At 34.6% G+C, this 20,034-nt stretch overlaps 2 protein-coding genes across 35 annotated transcripts in view; one reads left to right on the top strand and one right to left on the bottom strand.

Annotated features, from left to right (window-relative positions):
- The window catches only part of LOC115216375 (meckelin-like), a 61,212-nt gene extending 54,059 nt beyond the window's left edge, over positions 1-7,153 (top strand). For both annotated transcript variants that reach the window (XR_005001059.1, XM_029785668.2), the window contains one exon: positions 3,924-7,153. Coding sequence is in view for 1 of the 2 variants with exons in the window: in XM_029785668.2 (XP_029641528.2) it covers positions 3,924-4,004 (81 nt within the window). In the remaining variant the exon portion in view is untranslated. The remainder of the gene's footprint in view (positions 1-3,923) is intronic.
- Positions 5,477-20,034, bottom strand: part of LOC115216372 (protein MTSS 1) — a 337,421-nt gene continuing 322,863 nt past the window's right edge. For all 33 annotated transcript variants that reach the window (XM_036506884.1, XM_036506899.1, XM_036506878.1 and 30 more), the window contains one exon: positions 5,477-11,690. In XM_036506884.1, coding sequence (XP_036362777.1) covers positions 10,789-11,690 — 902 coding nt within the window. In that variant the 3' untranslated portion in view covers positions 5,477-10,788. The remainder of the gene's footprint in view (positions 11,691-20,034) is intronic.

The raw sequence follows: 20,034 nt of genomic DNA, 5'->3' as shown, positions 1-20,034 counted from the left end.
CCTTCCATTCTTTCAGTTGAGCATGAGGATGGGAGGAGGCATTGGTGTAACTGAAATGTGAATGTGTACCCATTGCACTTAAATGTGGTTCAAGAAGAGCATGCAGCTGTAGAAACCTTGCCAGATCAGATTGGAGCCTGGTATATTCTTCTGGTTTGCCAACCCTCAGTCAAACCGTCCAACCCATGCCATCATGGAAGGCGGACATTAAACGATGATGATCATCATCATCGTTTAATGTCCATTTTTCTGTGCTTGCAAGGGTTGGACAAAGTTTATTGGAGGGAGATTTTCTATGGTCAGATGCCCTTCTTGTTGCCAACCCTCATTAGCTTTTGAAGCAAGGTAATGTTCCCCCACATCTAGACATGTTCTCACAGAATATTGGAAATGAATGACACTGCTTGTATGACAGTGACACTCATTTACAACTATCATGTAATGCGAAGACAAGGAGGCACAAACACACATATGTATATACATGTATATGCTTGCGCAGGTGTATGTGTGTTAGGGTCTCTTTGTTTTGACATCACATGATAGTTGTAAAAGAGTACCATGATCATACAAATGATGCCCATTGTTTCCAGTCTTCCATATAAACATGTCTGGCCATGGGGGGGAAATATTACCTTACTTGGAAACAGGTGATGGTTGGCAATAGAAAGGACATCTGGCTGTAAAATATCAGCCACAACAAACTCCAGCCAAACCATGCCAGCATGGAAAAGTGAAAAGTGATGTACAATGTACTTCAAGTGAAGTAGAGGCTTTTATTTATTATTAGCAAATACACATGAAGACGTGTAGTGGTCCTTCAGTTTATCTCGGCCCTGTAAAAGAATTTGGAAGGTTGGGTCTCCAACCAAGCCTTTTGCAATACTCTTTAAAGTTAAGAACTTTTCAGTACTCTCTTGTACATACATATATATCTACACACACACATATATATATATCTACACACACACACACACATATCTACATACACACACACATGCATGCATAGATTCCTTTTATAATGCTGGTGTAAAATTACTGAAATTAGGTTGTTCAGCAAATTTAAAAGTGAAATCTATCTCTACATTTTCAATGCATACTATTCCTGGAAGAGTCGTAGAGTCCTCAGGCACCTCCTTCATTTGGTCCTGTCCAGAAACAACTGTCATTAACTTTTTAGCATTCGGGTTACTCTGTGAAGTGTAATGCTTATTTAGTCACATTGTTTTGAATTAGTCATGCATTATCTCGTAGCTTCAAGATTTCAGTGATGTGATTGTTTATTCTTAGAATGACATTGTAGGGTAAGTGGGAGAGGCTGGATCTGGCCAGTTTAACTATATAACAGGCAGTATATTTTGGCCGGATCTCGCCAGTTTAAATGCTGAAGAGTTAATCTTTCCTGTTAGATTTCCAAGTCGAAGCATAACCAAGTGAGACCGTGGACAAAATGCAGCCATCTTGCTCGTAGGTCTACCACTAAGTTCCTTGCTGGTTGGCTCAGCTTGAAGAATCTGTCATGGTGATCCTTTCTTGCCACATGTTCATAGTACCACATTCTAACCACATGTTCATAGTACCAGAGCTGTGACCTCTCAGTCTTGTGAAATCTGTCATAATGACATTTGATAAGTGACTTCTTTGTATTTATCTTTTACTTGTTTTGGTCATTTTACTGCAGGCATGCTGGGCCACTGCCTTCAAGTGTTTTAACCAAACAAATTGACCCCCAGGTCTTATTTTTTTAAAAAGCCTGCTACTGATTCTATTTGTCTGTTATGCTAAACCACTAAGTTACGGTGGACCTAAACACACCAACATCAGTTGTCAAGCGGTGGCAGGGGACAAACACAAACATACATGATGGGCTTCTTTCAGTTTCTTTCTGTCTACCAAATCCACTCACCAGGCTTTGGTTGGCCTGAGGCTATAGTAGTAGACACTTGCCCAAAGTGCCACGCAGTGAGACTGAACCCAGAACCATGCAATTGGGAAGCAATCTTCTTACCACAGTCACACCTGCCATTTTGCTTACTCAGGATGTCCAAGGCTATTTTTGTATCCCCCCCCCCCGATTGTTATGGTTTCATTATGAATCCTGCTAAATATACGTGCCTAAAACCAAAGATTTCCCCGCAGGTTATCTTCATCAGTGCTACAGAAAATGTGAAAATATTGTTTTTGCCCTTCAGTTCGACCTTTTGTTGCCTACTCTTCTCTAAGTTGTACCTAAGAATTATGTTAAAGAATCATCATCATTTAACATCCGTTTTCTGTGCTAGCATGGGTTGGACGGTTCGACCAGGGTCTGGGAAACCAGGAGGCTGCACCAGGCTCCAGTCTGATCTGGCAGTGTTTCCACAGGTGGATGCCCTTCCTAACACCAACCACTCCGTGAGTGTAGTGGGTGCTTTTTACGTGCCACCGGCAGTGGATTACTCTATTCAGGTGTTAACACATTGATTTCAAAAGCAGGAATCGAGATGGTTGTCTAAATGAATGCACTTCATCAAAACCAGCAGAGAATTTACTGATCAAAATCACAGGCTCTGGTGGTCTCAGTTCTTGGAGATGGCAGGGATTTATCTCCCCACTAGCGATATAAATAAACAAGAATGCATTTTGCACCAAATGCCAATATGAGAGTTTCTCTCAAGATGTCTACCACAGTATAGTTTGTTCTAACAGAACATCCACATTTAAGTGCTGATAAATATCAGATTTTACTGTTCAAGATTTGGGTAATAATGTCAATATTTTAAGAAAATTGGAATATGCATGGCTTAGTGGTTAGTGCTGGGCTCACAATCACAAAGTAGTGAGTTTGATTCCTAGATCAGGCTGTGTGTGGTGTTCTTGAGCGAGACACTTTATTTCACGTTGCTGCAGTTCACTCAGCTGTAGAAATGAGGTACATTGTCATTGGTGCCAAGCTATATCAGCTTTTGCCGTTCCCTTGGATAACATTGGTGGCGTGGAGAGGGGTGGTCAGTATGCATGGGTTACTGCTGGTCTTCCATAAACAACCTTGTCCAGACTTGTGCCTTGGAGAGGAACTTTCTAGGCGCAATCCCATGGTCATTCATGACAGAAAGGGGTCTTTACCTTTGTAATATATATGCGTGTGTGTAATGTGGCAAGCTGGCAGAAACATTAGCATGCCAGGCAAAATGCTTAGCAGTAGTTTGTCTGTCTTTATGTTCTGAGTTCAAATTCCGCCGAGGTCGACTTTGCCTTTTATCCTTTCGGGGGTCGATAAATTAAGTACCAGTTGCATATTGGGATTGATCTAATCGACTGGCCCTCTCCCCCAAAATTTCGGGCCTTGTGTCTAGAGTAGAAAAGAATGTGTGTGTTGTTTCATTTGACTGTTTTGTTTTTTTCATGCTAGCATGCGTTAGATAAATATATTGAGGCCATTGATTTTTTTTTTTTTTACAGTTGAATGCTCTTCTTGTTTTTAACTTTCACTTATTTTTCAAAGGATCTCTTATTCCACATGGTCAGCAGATAAGCCACAGCTGAGGAAATGACAACAATGTCACTTCCTCATGAACTGCTGAGTGATTTTTCAGAGAAACTTGAGTGTAAACAAATATACACGAAGAGGCTACTTTTAGTTTCCATCTACTAAATCTATTCACAAGGCTTCTTTGATTGGCCACGGAAAAAGACACTTGTCTAAGATAATGCTCAGTGGAACTGAACCTGAAACCATGTGGTTGGGAAGGGAACTTTGTAACCACCTAAAAAGTGAGCCCAATGGCATGATTATGGGGTTTAAAATCTGAGTGTAATCACAGGTTTTGCACTGCCTCAATAGTATTTGTCTTATCACATGCTAGCATGGAAGAAAAAAAAAAATGAAAGCATATTTTACATGCACTAAATATTTCAATCACATTATGTAAACCTTTTCGTTTCAGCTTATTTCTCTCATACGACAAGGAGGAAGCAAGAAAAACATTGCAAGGAAAACACTTGTAGACAGACGCTTTCTGATTTAAATTTTGAAGACTATTCACAGCCACTTTCAAGGAGGGTGCCTTGTTCAAACTCAAAACAAGTCTGTGGTGGTTGTATCAGGGACCAGTTCAGTCTCCCAATCTAGTCCTTGCTCCTCATGAATGGAAATTAAAAAATTTTTTTAGACAGGGAGCTTCTTATAATGTTTTGGTTTGAACTGAAAAATTTTAACAGGCCACAATTGCTCTTGTGATATTTAAGAAAAGAAAACAAACAAACAAACATTTCAAACAAAGAGAAAGATGGACAGGATTGTGTTGCAAGATTCTCTGAACTTAAACTGAATAAGCATTCTATATGTGGTTGGTGAAAGGTTAAAAATATTTATTTACATGATGTAACAAACAATTTAACAAATTGCAATTGAAAAACGGTAAATTATATATGAATCAATATTCACTACTTAGTCATAGAATAGCTGATGGCCACAAGAGGACACTGATTCACATTGAATATATGTATATATATTTTTTAGTTTTTGTTTATAATATAGTTAAGAGAGAGAAGGTGACTTATACTGATCTAAGGTTTAATTTACGTGTCTGTGTGTGTGTGTGTATGTTGGAGGAGGTTGTTATACTTGTATAACAATTTTCCCTGAAATGTGAATGATATTTTTAAAATTTAAATATTACATTTACAATTATATTGTTTAGTTTAGTGCCAAATCTATTTAAGATTCAAATATTGGAAAACTTAAGCTTTAAAAGTCTTGTATACAAGACAAGACTTATACATATATCTAAAAAATCTGAAAGAAATGAAGTTATACTGACTTGAGCATTGAAACATAACTTTTTTTGCTTCTTAATATAAAGAAAAGTGATGAAATTGTTCAATTTAATTTTTTTAATTAACCATTGATTTAAAAAAAAAAAAGGTAAATCTTTTGTACTAGTAAGATGAAAAGTGCCAATCATTTTTCCTTTTCTATATATCTATTCATATTTATTAATTTAAATAACCTTATTTTTGTAAAAAGAAAAAGGATAAGTTCTGCCGTCTTTTGCATAGATTTATGGGTATGCTTCTAAGGAAAAAAAAATTCAAGTTTGAAAGAATTTTTTTTATTACTGGGAAAATAATGGTAAGAATTAACTAAAATTTTAAGCCTTGTTCTTCATAGCCATTCTATGTAATTGTCCATTTTATGTGTAGTCTTTTCTCATTCACATACATGCTGGTAAGGACAACACCGTTGTTGACAACAAAATGAAACTAAAACCATGCATTTTGTTCTGTCATTTTTCCAAGATTAACTTAACTTGAGGAAATTAATTTCAATTTCACTAGTTTCTTTTCTACAACTATTGGTGTAGGAAGTAAAAAAAAAAAAGTTTTGTGGTGCATGTACTTAAATAGACCCATCTTTTGTAAATCAGTGAAGCAGATTTATTCTCTCTTGTGATCAAACACAGCTATTTTTTTTTTAATAAATAAAACTAAAAGACAATTTAAAATTTCACCACAAATCTTTATCACTGGGTAGCTTCTTGGTACTAGGTTTATTCTCTCTCTTACAGATCCTTATTGTTTTAACAATAGAGCAAGTCTCACCCGGAGGCATCCCTGAAATATGGAAAAGGATAAAAAAAAAAAAACATGCCCCTCACTCCATTTGCAAATCTGAAAACTCAATTCAGATTATTTTTTTTCCCCCTTTTTTTTAATTCATTCTGTACATTCTTTTTATAAAGTTCCATGTTCAAATTGTTTCAGATTTGTTTTGTTTTATTTATTTTTTGCAATATATTTTTGGCTAGGATAAGAAATACGGAAACCAAGTCCAGTCTTTAAGGAATCGAATCAGTAAAACTTAATTCTTTCAGACTTTATTGTATTACTAATTAACTGCCAACCCTGACCAATATGGTCTCTTTTGGGCAGATATTCATACAGACTTGGTTTTTTATTAATTTTTTTTTTGTTGTTTGTCCCTTCTCCCACTCATGTAATAATTGTTCAGAGGCCCTTAACTTTTATATATATTTATTTATAACAAACAAACTCTCCAAGCAAAGCTCCGTTCACTGATAAAATTTCAGTCACTATTTCCAACAGCTCTTATTTTTTATATAAAAGAAAGGTAATTTTAAACTGACAAAATTTTTTTTTTTTAAATTTCTTTTTTTTTCTTTTTTTTTCAAACAAGTGTGACTTGTGTGGGTATTTTACATCAGAAATATCTGAAATGCGAAATCATACATAATCTAAAAGTAACTCACCAATAGACTAGGTATCGAAAGTTTAGAATCTTATCTGATGTTGTGTACCCCTTTTAAGTCCTAACCCCTCTCCACTGAATTTGACTGACAATAAATATACTGCTACAAAAATCTGAAAGTCTAAAAAAATATATTTAGCAGTTTATCTATTCTTTCCAATGATATCATGGGTTGGATAGTTCTACAATATATATATAAATAGTTGAATACATTATTTCAGACTAAGAGTGGTGGTAAATGCCTAAAGCTTAAAGGGTAATGAAAACTTTGTCAGATATTGGATTAATTCCGGAAGCCAGAATTTATACAATGTATAAATAATAATTCAGATGTTGGCACAAGGAAGGGAGCAAGTTGATTACACTGACCCCAGTACAAGGTGACTTTAGTGGTATTAGAACTTAGAATCTAAAGAGTTGGAAGAAATGCCACTGAGCATTTTTTCCAATGTACTAACGATTCTGATGGCTTGCCACCTTAATAACAACATAACAACATGCTTAACAGATGAATTATTAATTACTTAACATTTTGTAAAGACAAAACAAAACAAAAAAACTGCTGCCACTACATTCCCTGAATCCCACCAACAACCGATTCTAATTCGCTATGAATAACCAAATGTTATTTTGATGTTGCCCAAATATATTTGTCCTTCACTGTTTTATGGAGAACTTCAGAAAATAAAAACTCCTTCTGTAATCTATAAACTGAAATATTTCAAATGTTCTCCAGAATTCAACTTCCAAAAGTTTGTTTTTAATATAGTATGGTAAGATTCATGTAACATGATTCAAATGCAAAGAACAGTTTCTAAGGTTATTTGCATAATAAAAGGCTTCTAAATACCTCCTCCACAACTGTTACATAAATACATTTCAATCATTGGATAAAATTTATATATTAAAAAAAAAAAATTGTTATTTAACAATAAAATGATCAAAAAACCCAAAACAAGTACTCATCTGTACTGAATTTCTAGTTTATGTAATTTTCCATATATATATATCTATATATTTGAAAAAAAAAAAAATGTTAATATCAATTTGGAATTAGGAAAATCAGAAATGTAAAATATTGGAGAGAGAAAAAAATCACAATGTAGTTGGAACATATCTGTTGGGAACAGTGAAATTATTTGTACATGACAAGAGCCAGCTTAAACAAGCTTCAGTTATAGATAATACATTGCAATAATAATAAATAAAAAAAAAAAGTCTTTGTATTTTGTAACAGCTTATTTCGTAAACAAGACTGATCTTGATAACAATTTCATCATGGAGCCGTAAGTGCATTCTGCAAAGTTCGGTAAGTGAATATGGAACAAAGAATCAAGATATTGAAGAAAGTACAAATCTTCAAACTTCCAGTGATATAGTCCATACATGACACATGCATTCCTCAGCGAAAATTTGAAACAGGGGGAGACAATTAAAAAAAAAAAAAAGAGAAACGGGGGGTGGGTTTGAAACAATACCATCAAAAATCTTTGCTGTTGACATATTCAGTCAATTTTTTTTTTCTTCTTTCTCTAAATATTTTCAACATTTTAAAATTTAAATTAAGTCTTCAATGATTTCCATGCAGAAGACTTACTGTACACTGCTTGTAAATTGAATAAACTGTTTTTTTTTTTTCAAAAATTTTTTTAATAACAGTAGAAGACATTCCTGGATACGACAGCAGCACAGCATCAGTAATATTATAGCAGTAATATAGTATAATTTTGTACATTTCTGCACAGGTAACTTTCTACAAGTCTCCTCTATCCAACGGGGACAGATCCTATGGGGAAGAAGGGGTGTGTGTGTATGTGTGTTAAATGAAAACGAGAAACGGTAACACTTGAGAGCGGGAGAGGTGTGGTAGTGGGGGGTAGGTGGAAATTATCTGAAGAGGATTAATAAAAGACAGACCACACAGTATATATATATTTTTTTTAAAGAGGGAGGAGGACAGGGTAATAAGGGCTTATGTAGTGGGGTGGGGTAAAGGTAAAAGAAGACAGTATGGATATTTTTGCTTATTGCTTTTAAATCTTTAAAATCCAAAGAGATTGTAGGGGGGGGAGAATGAAGGAGGAGTAACAACAGGAGGAAGAAAACAAGAACATCAATGGTATGAGGTATCTAGAAGGGGTGGGGGGCTGGAGGTAGGAGCAGGGTTTGGTGGAAAAAAGGGGAAAGAAGAGAAAATAATAAAAGACACTGCCCAATTAGTAAGGTACCTGCTGTTTTATCACAAATTAAGGCTTGCACTTTGTGGGGGTGGGGCGGGGGATGGGACGTGGAGAAGATTAGTCGAAGATGCCTTATTTAATTAAAATTCCACTTGAAGTTAAAAGATTCCAAAAACTCCAACATTACAGATGAGATCGCACACCATCTATGATACTTGCCCAGCTAAAGAGTAACACTGATATAGTATACATACATAAATATATATGTATATATATATATACACACATATATATATATATTATATATACATATATATGCTCACATTTATAGATATCTGAATATATTCACATACTCACACATCACATATGAATATATAAATGTACACCCATATCTAGATTTCTAAAATTTTTTTTTCCCCCTTTAAAGAAAATTATGAATGGGAGAGCAGAACTAACACAGATCCTTAGTATTTGTTAAAACTTCCTGTAAAATATGAAGCATATCAGGGTAAGAGAAAGGAGGTGGGGAAAAATTATCGTTGTCATCATCATCAATATCATCATCGTTATCAGAAGAAATGACGACAGGAAGGACAAGTCTAAGAATAATAACTAATATTGTTTTTTTTTGTGTTTGTTTCTTTGAGGAAAGAGAATGAAAAAGAAGAAAAAAAACTAAACAAATTTCAGACAATGTTGATTTTCGAAGAGACAAAATGAAGACTTCTGGCTTTAAAAAATGCACTGATAGATTACAAGGGATAGGGGGTGGGGGGAAGTAAAGATGGGCCGGGAGCAGAAGATAAAGTTATGTAGATGTGTCAATTGACATGTTCTTTAGCCCAAACATAACTGAACCCTTTTTACTGGTAATGTCTAATGGTATATATATATAATTAAATCCAAACACATACTGTAGACCCAGATAGATGTATCCTACTTATATATATATCTGTAAATAATAGTTCAGACATACAAACAGGACTAACTATATTATTTCTAGTTATTTCTCTTGTTTTTTTCTCTATATTTTGGTTTTTTAGTTAAAGCCAAGGAATTTGCAAAGATAATCTTAAATCTTATTAAAAATATGTTTGTATCAGTCCCTTTTTTTTTTTCATTGGGGGGAAAATGTTATTTTAAGTTCTAGTCTTGGCATGCTAGCTTACTGAATAGAATTAAACAATCACCCAGTTAACACTGCAAGAAAAAGGTGTCTTTTGTCAATATTTATTTAAATTTAAAATTTTTTTTTCAACAATTTTTTTTTGTTTTGTTTTTTGTTTTTGGGGGTAAAATTATTTTTATTTTCATTTAGCAAATTTTTTTTTGTTTTAATCCTTGAAATTTTAGCAGAAGTCAGAATTGTGTCTTATAGCATCTAACGGACAGATAATAGCCCAAGGTTTCACTAAACAGTATTTCAAATATTAAGGCCCACATTTGGAAAAAAAGTAGATGTGGAATAAGGATTTAGTTTATTTTATATTTGTTTATTTATTTGTATTTTTAACTTTGAAAGTCAGGCAGACGGACAGACAGGAAACATTCTCTATTTAAAAGAAAAATTGCTTTTGCTAAAGCCCACAGAATTTTTAGGATAGATTCCACGAGAAAAAACATCCACTTTCTGTGGTCTTTGAAGAGCAAAATTCAGACAACCATCTATCTATCTATCTCTGCCTAAAAGAAACTTACAAGATTCAGAAAAATATTTGCTAGAGTAACAGACATTAAGAACCAGGAACCAGTAGACAAAGCTTCTGCAGAAGTTCTTTGATTTTTTTTTTCCCTAGAAGAAAAAAAAACATTGTAATTTAAATGCAAAAGAGACAAACAAACCAATTTCGCGATATATCAGTTGTAAAACTGCTGTCTTGAAGAAATGAAATAAATTTTAACAAGTCAATTTACTTTAGGTAGGAGGAACAGTTAAAACTCAACCTCAAAACCATACGGAGACCAGCTAATATAACTTTGTAAAATACAACCTGGTCGGAATTCTTTGTTTTTTTTTTGTTTGTTAATTTTTTTCGGGTGCAAGGAAAAAAAAAAAAACAGGGAAGGAGAAAAGAATTTAAACAATTATAGAATCAAGTCAAACAATCCTTACTTTGTCCAAAATCCTATGGAAAAATATACACAAACATGCACATGTATAAGTGCTTATATCTGTATATAGCTTGAAAAAATAAAAAAGTATCTCAGAAAAAAAAAAACATTTAAAAAAAACATGGAACAGAGCTGAGAATTATCAATATTATTGTTTGTTTTTTTTTTGTTAAACTTCTGCTTCCCCCCCTTTTTTAATATATATATATATATATTTATGTATTTTTTCTTTCAATTATTTTTTGTCTTTCAGCATTCTGAACTATCTGTAGATAACCTTCGCAACCTTTGTGCAGATTTCATCTCGGAGAGAACCGAAGTCATAGGGGCATTGCAAGGATGTGGAAGGACCCCCATGGCAGCCAACTCCTCCTCTGTCGGAGGCGGGGGAAGAGGGAAACCACGATCAACGTCGTCTTCTCCTCCACCCCCGTCCTCCTTCTGCGTGGGTTTATCTCCACGCCTCTCTGACCTGAGAGCAGCGTAGTTAGAACTGTAAGTATCTATAACACTAGACCTTCGTACAGATGCATGTGGGGAGCCTTCTGCTGTGGGGGTGGCTGACACCGAGCTTGAAGCTGCCGATTTGGTTGCTGTGATGGGTGCTTTCAGGGGCTTGGAGACTTCTGGAACAGCATACTCAACAACTACTTTATTATTACTTGTCCGTGCCGAGGATAGATGTATGCCAAGACCTCCTGTGATGATCCCACTGTCACCATCTCTCAATATCATAGGATTTGGAGGGCTGTCAGTGCCACTCAAGTGTCTTCTGTGCTTTGTTCCAGGAGAATGTTGCATAGAATGGTCTGGCTGAGACAATTTCACAGATTTAGGTGATGCTGGAGATAACGGGGGAGGCTGTTGTTGAGTAGGAATTGGTGGTTTGGGATGTCTCAGTAACGTCTGATGAGAAATAGGGGATTGTTGAGGTGGTGCCATTTGCTGAGGCGCAGGCTGCTGTTGCTGTGCTTGTGGACCTGATGCTGGCAGACCTTGCTTCGATGGAGATGAACGCAGCTTGTGAAGGACAGGAGGTAGTCCTACAGAACCAGTAGACACAGATGATGATCTTCTCACTGGAGGCGGGGGCTTAGAACCGCTTGTACGACGTGAGGAACCAGAAGCTGGTGGTTTTGATACAGGTAAACCTACAACAAGAGAAAGTGAAATGTATCAGAAATCAGATTAAGAATATTAGGCAATATTTTCATTATGGGGGAGAACAAAAAAAAAAAAAAAAAAAAATCCAACAATCTAACATAAAAAAATTAATTCTTCAGCTGTAAAAGGTCAAAGAGAGAACAAATTGTTAGGAAACAGAGATCAAATTATGTAGAGGAGATATACAATAAGATTGAAATAAATATATTGAGAAATATTGAAAGCTTACAACAGAACCATGACCATAATATTAGTAAGTTAATTTTTTTCAAAAAAAAATTCTACACAATAAGCATTAATAAACACAGTTATGTTAATTATTAACCAACTAATTAGATACCAATGCAAAATAGTTTGAAGTTAAATGCTTAATTAATGATAATTTTAAAATATTAGGGTTGATAAAAATATTTGATCAGGTTTGAAGAATCCAAGATAATGGTCAATTCTGATAATTAGTAATTTGTTGAAATTAGGTTGTCCAGACTTCTTAGTATTCCCGAGATTTGTTTCTATTTGCAGAGAATAGCCTTGGTGTTCTGAGGGAGCACTTTAGGATGGTGATCTGTTCTATTGTCAGCGTTACCTGAGCTTTTTAAAGCACCAATAACTTGCTAGGGGCTGAAATGTGAAATATCTTCTCGCCTTCAAGAGAATAGCCAATCAATAGGATATTTAGGATGTTTGTAATACCCTGTTTCTTCAATCTTCTTGTACAGTAATAACGATGAAAGCTTTAATTGTCTGCTTTATTTGCCACTTCACTGACGAGCTAACAACCATGACTGAAGCTTGTAAGTTAACGATAATAAAGGGTGGACCAAAATGATTTGACACATTAAAAGCACAAAATAAGAAATAATGAAAAGAAAAATTTTATTTTCTGAATGTACATATAATGCCATTTTATTTCATTAAGTTTTAAAAGTTAGATCAGCTAAATGCTTCCATCATTGTCAACACACTGTTGGAGACATTCATGAAAGCTATCAATAACTCTATGGATTATTTCTTCTGGAATGGTTGCTATTTCTACACAAATTCATCAATAGATCAAGGGCGATGACTGAATACTTTTGATTTTATATATCCCCACAAGAAGAAATCGCATTTTACCATTCCAAAAGAAATGATCCATAGAGTTATCGATAACTTTCATGAACGTCTCCAACAGTGTGTTAACAATGATGGGAAGCATTTAGCTGATTTAATTTTTAAAACTTAATGAAATAAAATGGCATTATATGTACATTCAGAAAATAAAATTTTTCTTTTCATTATTTCTTATTTTGTGCTTTTATTAAGCCTCCAAATGGGTCAGATCATTTTGGTCCACCCTGTACTTCTAATAACTAATTCTTTCTAAGCAATTTTGAGAGGAGGGGGACAAGTTGATTAAAATGACTTCAATACTTGACTGGTACTTCATTTTATTAACCTCAGAAGGATGAAAGGTAAAGTTGACTTTGGCAGAGTTTGAACTTAGAACATAAAGCACCAGAAGAAATGCTGCCAAGCAATTTTTTTCAATGCACTAATGATTGCACCAGCTCACTACCTTTTTAATAAATAACGAATACAAAGATTATAAATTATATTCTTAACAGGTCCTTTAAGATGGTTTCCTTTTAGATATTGGGGTATAAAGTTAGCTTACATCACTTTAGCATTCAGAATTCTTTGTCAAACATAATGCTTGTTTATTCCCATTGTTTTGAATTAGTCATGCATTATTTTGTACCTTGAAGATTTCAATGATGAGTTTGTATATTTTTAGAATGACATTGTAGAACAGGCGTAAGAGGTTGGATCTGGTCAGTTTTAACATAATACATATGGAATATTATGGCTTAAATGCTAAAGGGTTGAGAAGAAACTGGTTGTATTTTGTTGAATGATTATATATTTGTATCTATCATAGTTCAGAGATTATCAAATTGATATTTCAACAAGTATTGAATCTGTTAGTCATATTACTTGAAGAACAACTATTTTTTCTTTTTTGTAATTAGTAATCATTGATTATTAATCTTATTTTTGTCTTCGTACATTAAGAAAGGAACCTATATACATCAAAACTAGCAGAAATCAAAGCTGAAGAGATTATTTGAGTAATAAATATTAAGGCATGACTGAAACAGGGAACTGGAATGGTGTTCTAGATATTGATAATTGTCTTCACATTGGGAAAATGATTTAACTGATGAAGCTGTCTAATTAATAAGAAATTGATATCTTTGCAGTCACAAAACTGGTAAGAATGACCCAAAGTATTGACCGAAATATCAGTGAATAAGGAACTTCTGTTTCATTTGTTTACCACACCCAATATAAATGAATTACAATAAAAGATTTGAATATAATATATATATATATATAAAAAAAGGTTAATGTTAGTAATTAGTCACACAACATTTATTGAATTTAATTTAAGTGAAAATCAGTACAAAAAAAAAAAGTGCAAATGGACATTTATAGAAAAACAAACAAAAAACATTTAAATATCTAAATCATTTTTTGTAAAAGTGAGGGGTGATTATCAACAGGTGGCAACATTGGGAGTGTACATAGACATCACATGATCTCTAGAAACTATAAGGAGATTAAAAAAAATTAGCTGCAAAATCAAGCAAATAAAGTGGTTGCACCTCGTTAGTACTGTTTTGTATATTGCTTGTATGTTAAGGATTGAACATACAAAATCATTATTTAGTTGTTAATTAGGATATTTCTAAAAATAACAGATGTTGATTAGCACAACATTTTTTGGTTAATTATTGAAGGTATTTGAAAGGAAGAAACAATCAAGTTTAGAGTAAACTATTTTGAGCTTTATAGATATTTAAGAACACAAAGTTCAATTGAAACTGCTGTGTGAGATGGAGCAAAATTCCTTCTGCACTTATGCCAGTAACACATAAGGGGTACCTGTGCAGGTAGCATGTAGAAAGCACCCAGCACACTCTGTAGAGTGGTTGGTATTAAGAAGGGCATCGAACCATAGAAACCATGCCGAAACTGACAATTGGAGCCTGGACAGCTCTCATGTTGGCCAGCTTCTGTCAAACTGTGAAACCCATGCCAAAACTGACAATTGGAGTCTGGGCAACTCTCAGATTGGCCAGTTTCTGTCAAACCCGTGCCAAAATTAACAATTGGAGCCTGGACAGCTCTCAGGTTGGCCAGCTTCTGTCAAACTGCCAAACCCAAACCCATGCCAGCATAGAAAACAGATGTTAAATGATGATTACCACTCAGATGTGTTTAAGAAGAGGGCAAGCCACTGTTTAAGGTTTGATGAGGCTCTCCAACAGATACTGAGTAGCAAGTCACAATAGTGTTTAAGTAGGCAGGAATGTAATTTTACCTTTTTGATAACCAATCCATCCAAGACCACCTCTACTTCTAAGATTCAAATTTATCATTTTAAAGTGATTGAAATTAAAACTTTCCATTAAAAATTCCATCTTAATTTGTTTCGAACTTCAGCTAAATAATAACAAAGATATTTTACTAAATTCTTCAATATTTTAGAAATTAATGGAAACAAATATTTCAATAGAAATATGCTAACAAGAATTAAAGTAGTATTGAAACATTTCGCTTTGTTTCTTTCAGGTGCAGAGCAACCAAAAATAGAACTATATCTCGAATGTCAGGTTTGGTATGCATCTCCATTCATCAATATTAAAACCCACTTCTGCTGTGGCTACCACCAAAATGTATCAGTCTCGGAGATATGGACTGCACAGTGGAGCATATACAACATATGCAGAATATCACACTGCACCATTAAAACCTGCTATCTTTCTGTCAGTTGATGTGGATGTGTCACTTTAGAGTTGCCCTTCTGCAAAATCACCATCATAGGTGGAATAATTGCTCTTGTTGTTGTTATAAACCATTCTACCAATACTCATAGCACCAAGTCCATCAAATTAGTCGTAGTTGAGCCAATTAATGTGCTTCAATGTGGTCACCTGTCTTGCTGGACACAACAACCAAATCTTCTTCAAAGTCATGATAACCAGAGCTGAATGCCTTCTGATCATATTTTATGGGCATATATTTTATCTATTAGTCAATAATTAAATTAACATTTTGTTTAGATCACTTTAGAAAATAATTTAGAATATTTTCCCTTATACATATTTAACTCTTTTATGGTCAACCAGCCTGAAAATGTCCCCAGTTCTATGAGGCAAAGTCCCTTTTAAAATGATCTTAATTAAAACCTTCCTTGAAAATTCAAGTTAATTTATATTCTAAATACTAGCTTAATAATGGCAAAGTTATCTTACTAAATTCCTTATTTTCAAAATTAACTGAACCAAAAGCAGTGTATTTCAACAAAAATATGGTAACAAAAGGGGTTATCATCATCATCATCATTTAACATCCACTTTCCATGCTAGCATGGGTTGGACGATTTGACTGAGGTCTGGCGAACCAGACTCGAATCTGATCTTGCAGAGTTTCTACAGCTGGATGCCAACCACTCCGAGAGTGTAGTGGGTACTTTTACGTGCCACTGGCACGAGGACCAGTTTGGTGGTACTGGCAACGGCCATGCCCAAATGGTGCTTTTTATGTGCCACCTGCACAGGAGCCAGTCCAGTGGCACTGGCAAACAGTGGCAAGTGAGCTAAATTAAATCCTTCCATCAAAATTTCATGTCCATTTTTCTTCCAAACACTGATTATATAATGTTAATACAGCTTTTATTATCACAATTAATTGAAACAAACAGAAGTGTATTTCAACAGACATATGGAAACAAATCAAAATTGATCTGTTTTGCAAAATGAAACTAAAATCCTACATTGAATTTAGTATAAATGTTGCCAGTTTAAATACGTATAAAACTGAAATATTTACTCTGTACAGTAAGATGATTTAAAAAATTTTTTTTATTACAATTTTTGATTGTTAAATAGTGCTGAAACCTAACAGAATGCTAACTTGGTTAACCACTTTACTTCCCTGGTGGTTTATCAAATAAAAAACCTGTGAGTAAAGTTAATAAAACAATTGGTGGTGGTAGTGATGGGATAAATAAAAAAGCTGTGAAGAAGCATGAAAGTCTAAATGGTAATAGAAAAATGTTGGAGGGTTAAGTTAATGTGGAAACATGGAAGAAAAACCAACAAAATGGAACAAAATGAAAGGACAAAAGCATTGAATCATGCTTATTGCTTGGGTAAAAGCATATAAAAACGTGTTTAAATTGAAACAGTAAACACACACAAAAGGAAAAAAAAGCCAGCACATAAACCATGATTAGGATACAGGAGAGAGAAAAAAACAAAAACAATGGGAGTTACAAGTTTTTATAAAACATGTCAGCCTTATGCAAAAAGGTAAATATTTGCATTAAAAATTGTTCATTTACATTAGAACTTAGTTAAAACAAAATGATTTCAGAGGAAAAAAGAAAGAACATTTATTTTTTAAAAACATTTTTAAGTAAAAAAAAAAGTTTTCTTGTTTAGCGTTATTATCATGATATGGACTAAATACTTATTATATAATAAATTTATTTGATACATGAAAATGAAAATAAGTGCTATATATATAGAGGTCTAACCCCACCATAGCTGTTCTCAAGCATGGTTGAAAAAGGAGGAGGGTGGAAAGGCTGTTGAAACTAGTCTTGGTAAGGGGAAGTAATCCTCAGAGACTGCATATGAAGCAATGTAGTGTAAGCAGAAAGGAAGCTACAATGCGGAGCAACTGTCTTGCATCAAGGACAACCACATGATTGAGAACAAGGAACAACAGGAGCTGTTCAGAACCAGACCCCAAGGGAAATGGAAGCATGGCAGACCAAAATCAACATGGGGAATGTCCACAGAAGTTGAAGCAGTGACAGGCCACTACAACTGCAATCCATTACCAGAGATCGAGACAGATGGAGATATCTTGTCCAAATCCTATGCTTCACATGAAGTCAGAAAGAATTAAAGGAGAGAGAGAGAGGTCCACCATTGGTGATGTATGGCTATATACATGGGTGTAATACTAGTTACCCCAGGTATCTATGTTTCATGATGTAACATGCTTTGGAGATGTTGAAGTTGAATGTCAGAAATACACTCTGAAGAGATGAAGGAGAAAGTTGGTAATAAGCACTGGGGAGATGAAAGTGACAGTCAGGAACTAGTGCTGGAGCAATGAAGGTGAAGGTCATTGGCAAATGCTAGAAAAATGAAGGTGAAGGTTAGTGACAAATGAAGGTGAAGGTTAGTGATAAATGGTTAGTGATAAGAGGTTAAGGTCAGTGACAAATGCTAGAGAAATGAAGGTGAAGGCCAGTCATATGCTCTTAGAAGATGGTGAAAGCAAATGACAGTAACAACCATTGGAGAGATGCTGAAAGTAAAAGTAACAAGTACTAAAGAGACACTGAAAGGAGAAGTTACAAAGCTGAGAAGGTGATGGTCGCTAACGAGCTTTATTCTGTGAGGTACTAATGATGGAGGTCAAAATGTAATTATGCTGTGATTTGTGAAATGCCAGAGCAATGAAGTGGGCTTTCTGGAAAATGGAAAATGGTTGATAAATTGTTGCTAATAACAAAGATTTAAGCTTCTTTTAAAAGGATTTTTAAAAGGATAAGTTAACCTAGGCAGAATTTGAATACAGAACATAGAGACAGATGAAATACTTCTAAGCATCTTTGCCCAGCATCCCAACACTTCCCCCAGATCACTGCCTTAATGCTGCATGATATTTTATTAGCTGAAAAATATATGAAGAACTTCCATATTCTTTTCTACTCTAGGCACAAGGCCTGGAATTTTTTTTTTTGGGGGGTGCGGTCCATTAGATTGACCCCAGTATGCAACTGGTATTTGATTAATCAACCCTGAAAGGATGAAAGGCAAAGTCAACCTCGGTGGAATTTGAACTCAGAATGTAAAGATAGAGGAAATACCTATTTCTTTACTACCCACAGGGGTTAAACACAGAGGACAGACAGACGGATTAAGTCGATTATATAGACCCCTTTGCATAACTGGTACTTATTTAATCGACCCCAAAAGGATGAAAGGCAAAGTTGACTTCAGTGGAATTTGAACTCAGAACGTAAAGACAGACGAAATATTGCTAAGCATTTTGCCTGGCATGCTAACGTTTCTGCTAGTTCGCTGTCTTGGAGGACTTCTATATTGCGAAAGCTTTGTGCCTGGTCCTTGTCTTATTTTAACCGTCTTGATATGATTCATCAGAAAGCCAACTTAGATTACATGGCAGGGAGCTAATTTGCAGCATATCATAATCTTTAGTTCCCTTGCATTATTCCAATGAAGCTCTACCATTAATGAATTTAAAATGATTACATGTGCGCTGCATGCATGGAGATTGCAAGATGAAAGGATGCTTCAGAGCTGCAGTAGCTAACATGCAAATTACATCAGAGCAAAATGTATTCACGATGGGTACAGAAAAGAAATGTTATTTTCAACTTGTTTGGCGGGAGAAATGTTTGTGGTGGTGTTTAACTTAACCATTTAGCATTCAGATTATTCTGTCAAATGCAATGCTTATTTATTCCCATTGTTCTAAATTACCCATGCATTATCTCATAGCTTTGAAATTTTGATGATGTGGTTGTATACTTTTAGTATGACATTGTAGGGTAGGTGTGAGAGGCCAGATCTTGGGTAAAATATTTGGGTTGGATATAACTGGTTTAAATGCTAAAAGGTTAACTCATGTCCCATATTAACAAATAAAGAATATTAAAAAAATGATAAAATAAAAACAAAGTCAACTCACACTTCATTTTGACTAAAGTATCATATTACATTAGAAAGATGGCAAAGCTTTACTTTAGAAATAGTCTATATACAACTGTTTGTAATTTAAGTAAATGGTCGGCAATTTCAAGGCAAGGTGCATTTAGTCCACTACACCAACTCCAGTACTTGAGCTGTACTTTATTTTATTGATAAAGGATGAAAAGTGAAGGTGACTCTGGTCGGATTTGAACTCAGGATGTGAAGTAAGAAGTACTGCTAGATATTTTTGTCTGACACTGTACAATTTTGCCAATCTACTGCCATATTTTCTGCCACAAGGTCCAATCCTTATTGCAGTATAGTGGCTTGAGTATCTCAATAAACTCTGAGAGCTATGCCAGTACGGCCTACCACACTGGACAGGTCAAAGAATAGAGGACAGACTAATATGGACTGCTTCTTCCCAGATGTAAAAATGGGTTTGTGTAGGACCAACCTTGAAAAAATCAAAGTTACAAAAGCATTCGTGACAGTTCAAAATCAACAAGAACAGTCGTAAAATGTCACTGATAGCCTATGTTCCATA

This window comes from Octopus sinensis, linkage group LG10 (genome assembly GCF_006345805.1).
Source record: "Octopus sinensis linkage group LG10, ASM634580v1, whole genome shotgun sequence".
Taxonomy (NCBI): domain Eukaryota; kingdom Metazoa; phylum Mollusca; class Cephalopoda; order Octopoda; family Octopodidae; genus Octopus; species Octopus sinensis.
Note: the sequence above shows the minus strand (reverse complement) of the source record. Positions and strands in the feature narration are given on the sequence as shown.